Source organism: Lottia gigantea (assembly GCF_000327385.1).
Source record: "Lottia gigantea unplaced genomic scaffold LOTGIsca_157, whole genome shotgun sequence".
Classification (NCBI taxonomy): Eukaryota; Metazoa; Mollusca; class Gastropoda; family Lottiidae; genus Lottia; species Lottia gigantea.
The window spans coordinates 322,952-326,814 of NW_008707910.1; the positions used below are offsets into that span (position 1 = coordinate 322,952).

Consider the following 3,863-nt stretch of genomic DNA (forward strand, 5'->3'; position numbering starts at 1 on the left):
AGAATGTCATCAGAAGTTCATTTATGACACGTTTATCAGTGATAATGTTGTAATTAGTCGGTCAGTTACTGGTTTCATTTAATTTAATGTTCTGTTATCACCACTCTGTTTATAGTCTCTGTTCACTGTCATTCCACCAAATGCTGAACTTTAGTTAGGGTCACTTCCAAGTTTACAGTTATGGATGTAAAGAGGTTTCTTAGGAAATGTGCTGGGGGTAAAATTATATGATCAATGCGACTTCACAGGGTAGGTATGAATTGTTGTTTGTTTGTATAAGGTCAGTTATCAACATTTGTTATTCCTTACCAAAATTAATAGGCCTATAAATTGTTGATCTGTGATGGCTATTTGATATAAATTGTTGATCGTTATTTAAATTTTAATAGGGTGATCTTTAATAGTTAGGGCCTATGCAATGCTAGTAAGTTGACAATTGTTAATGTATGATAGTTATTTGGTAAAAAATATTGATCTGGTATGGTTATTCAACGTCAATAATTGTTGATCTGTCATGTTTATTCAATTGTTGATGTGTTATAATCAGTCAGTATAAATTGTTGATCTGTAATGGTTATCCAATATAAATTATTGAACTGTGATGGTTATTCAATATAAATTGTTGATCTGTAATGGTTATTCAATATAAATTGTTGATCTGTGATGGTTATTCAATATAAATTGTTGATCTGTATTGTTTATTCAATATAAATTGTTGATCTGTAATGGTTATTCAATATAAATTGTTGATCTGTAATAGTTATTCAATATAAATTGTTGATTTGTTATGGTTATTCATTGTTAATTGATTTGTGATAGTGATGCATTGCCCATTGCTGATCTGTCATGGTTATCCAATGTCAGTTGTTGATTTGTGATAGTTATTCATTGTCAATTGTTGATAAGTTATAATTATTCAATGTCAATTGTTGATCTGTGATTGTTATTCCATTGCAATTGTTGATATTTGATAATTATTCTGTATAAATTGTTGATTTGTTATGGTTATTCAATTTCTACTGTTTATCTATTATCTAGTTATTCATTGTTAATTGTTAATCTTTCATTGACCGTTCAACGACTATTGTTTATCGGCAATAATCATTCAATGTCAATTGTTGATTGTGTGATAGTTATTCATATCAATATACATTACATGCTTTTGATAGCAGTTTAATAAAATGTCCATGTTGTTATCCATTTTCTATTATTGATAGTTATTATAGTTCAATATAAATCTTTCTGTTATCCGAGACCAAAAATTATTACATATTTAATATATATTTTACATTTTTTATATTACCAGAACCACTTGCTCTGCAGGGTTTGAATATAGAATACTTACTATTTTCTTTCTAATTTCAGATCATTTCAAGAAGAAGTTCGTATTGGACAGAGTTGGTTGCATATTGATGGCATTTCAATCATACATTTATAGTATTTCACACTCTTGAATATAACTAGATTAATAGGTTAATAAAGAAATAGATAGTTTGAAGAAAGTTTGAAATATTTGCCGAAGAATTAGTGCGATAAGACGAGTTCTGTTCCGCTATAAAATGAAACTGTATAAGAGATCAATTTGGATATTTAATGTTTTGATATACATATACCAACATAACTGTATTTTGACTGATAATATTAGCGCCCAGATGGCCAATAATTTTATGAATTAAATGTAACATTGTGTTTATTTCTTTTTTACTGAAAAAACAGCGAAAACACACAAAACAGCAGGCTCAAATTATTTAAATGACTTTTTAATATGGATCGACGCGACGAAATCAGTGCTCACATTGGCGAAAGCCTTCAAGACTGCCTCATATATTTAGGAACTTCTAATTTTGAAAAAGGAAAGTTCTGTAATGCTACATGGGATGGATTATTGTGTTGGCCGCCTACAAGAGCTGGTTTGACTATCAGACAGTCGTGTCCGTTCAGTACCAGCCTAAATGCTTATGCGTACAAAGTGTGTAATAAAGATGGTACGTGGGCTGTTATTGGTGACCCAGAAACACATCCTGGAGGTCATAGCCCAGCCGGATATACGGACTACAGCCAATGTTTTCAACCAACTCCGATAGATTCTTCGACGTTACCGGAACAAGCTGTATTCTCGGACTATAACAAGACCATGAAACTTGGCGAGATTATTCAACTAGGACTTTCAAGCGTATCCATTGTTTCGTGTTTAATCGCCATTTTGTTTTATTTCATCATTACGAGGAAAGGTGTGAGATGTAAAATTGTGATTCCGTTGTTTTTATCTATTATGACATATCATTTAATGTCGTTGGTTGCCATGACACTCCGCCATGTTGACAAATCAGAAGACGCCGTTCATATGAGAGATTATTTCTGCCGTTTAGAAACGGTGATATGTAAATTTTGTGAGCTGGCCACCTACTCGTGGTTAATGATATTGATGATCTATTATCATCTAATAGCCATGTGTTATAAACTCACTACCAAGAAAATTCTTGTGCTCTACGTCATCGGTTCTGGGATTCCTATTATAACGACAATGACGTGGTATTTATCGGTTGTGTTTTTGATTCGGATTGAAACGTCCTGTTTTGTAGACTATTTTACTCATCCGACAATATGGCTGCCAATAACAGTCAAATTCTTATGTATTTTCATTATTCTGTGTCTATTGGTGGTGTGTTGCTGTGCATTTTGTTGTCTCCATGACGATGACCTTGACTTTTCAGATGATTTCGTTGTTGCTAGGCAGGGAATATTACGTGTGTTTATAGTAACGATGGTGATGGTTGCTATGGAAATATACTTATTGGTTAGTGATTTTTCAAAGGGAATTTCTGTCATAAACCTATACATTATTCATTATTTTATTTGGATTATTTGTACAACGACTAAAGGATTGATTTTTGCATTTTTTCTATGTTTTATCGATAAGAAAATATGGTCGTGCCAAACTACGCCGTCTGAAAGATATAACAAGGTAGAATCACGTGATAAGAAAATGACACCTATAACGAATTTGGAAGATATTTTTGGCGATTCCGACTAAGTGATGATTAAAAGATTGTGATATTGTATTGTTTGTTTCTTACTAGCTCAATTAGTATAAATAAATTCATTTAATTGTAGACTCGTGCTTGTTTTTAAAAGTTTCACACGATTCTCGGCGTGTGTCACGGAATAATAGATAACTCAAATCATTTAAGATTTTTTTAAGTTGTTAGGGCCTACGTCTTTGGCACATTAACAAATGCAGAAAACCATGCTAAAAATGTGTTGTTTTGGGTCAGAAGACAGTATGAAAAGCGGCCTTTTTGGTGAACAGCACTACTAAATTCATTGATATTGATTAATGTTTCATGTTCTGTTTGCGATGGAATACATTTCCAAATTTTAATTATATGGGCATTTCTGGACTCCTCATAAGGTACAAATCTAGCCATCTTCACAATGTCATGGTATATATACGAACAGTATTATAAGAAGAAGTTTCCTGTAAAAATGAAAGATAGCTTGCCAAGCAAGTTTTTAGTTTACATAAGCACACTGGAAAGAACAACTATTAAATTATAATAACCGGTAGAAAAATGTAAAATTATAGAATAGTCTCGATGGAGACTGTCATAGATTTTCAACCCCAAAGTCTTGACTCTTTCTAAACTTATTCAAAGAAACATCAAAAACTTTGTCTGATATTCAATTATCCCTAGTCCTCTAATTAGCATAATTAATTTGATTAAAAATTATCGGAACGTCGTTATGAAATACACACTGTTTGTTGTTCAAATTAAATTAACCTAAACAAAGGCTGTACTGAATTCTCGAGTGTAGTTGATCACAGTGTCGGAGCCACCCACACCTCCCGAAAATTGCTTGTA

At 32.2% G+C, this 3,863-nt stretch overlaps 1 protein-coding gene across 1 annotated transcript; it reads left to right on the top strand.

Moving 5' to 3' along the window:
• Window positions 1–1,765: 1,765 nt before the first annotated feature.
• Window positions 1,766–3,034, top strand: LOTGIDRAFT_173381 (hypothetical protein; the record flags this gene model as incomplete). Its single annotated transcript, XM_009050857.1, has 1 exon — window positions 1,766–3,034. The coding sequence occupies one exon, from the start codon at window positions 1,766–1,768 to the stop codon at window positions 3,032–3,034; it is 1,269 nt and encodes a 422-aa protein (XP_009049105.1).
• Window positions 3,035–3,863: the final 829 nt, after the last annotated feature.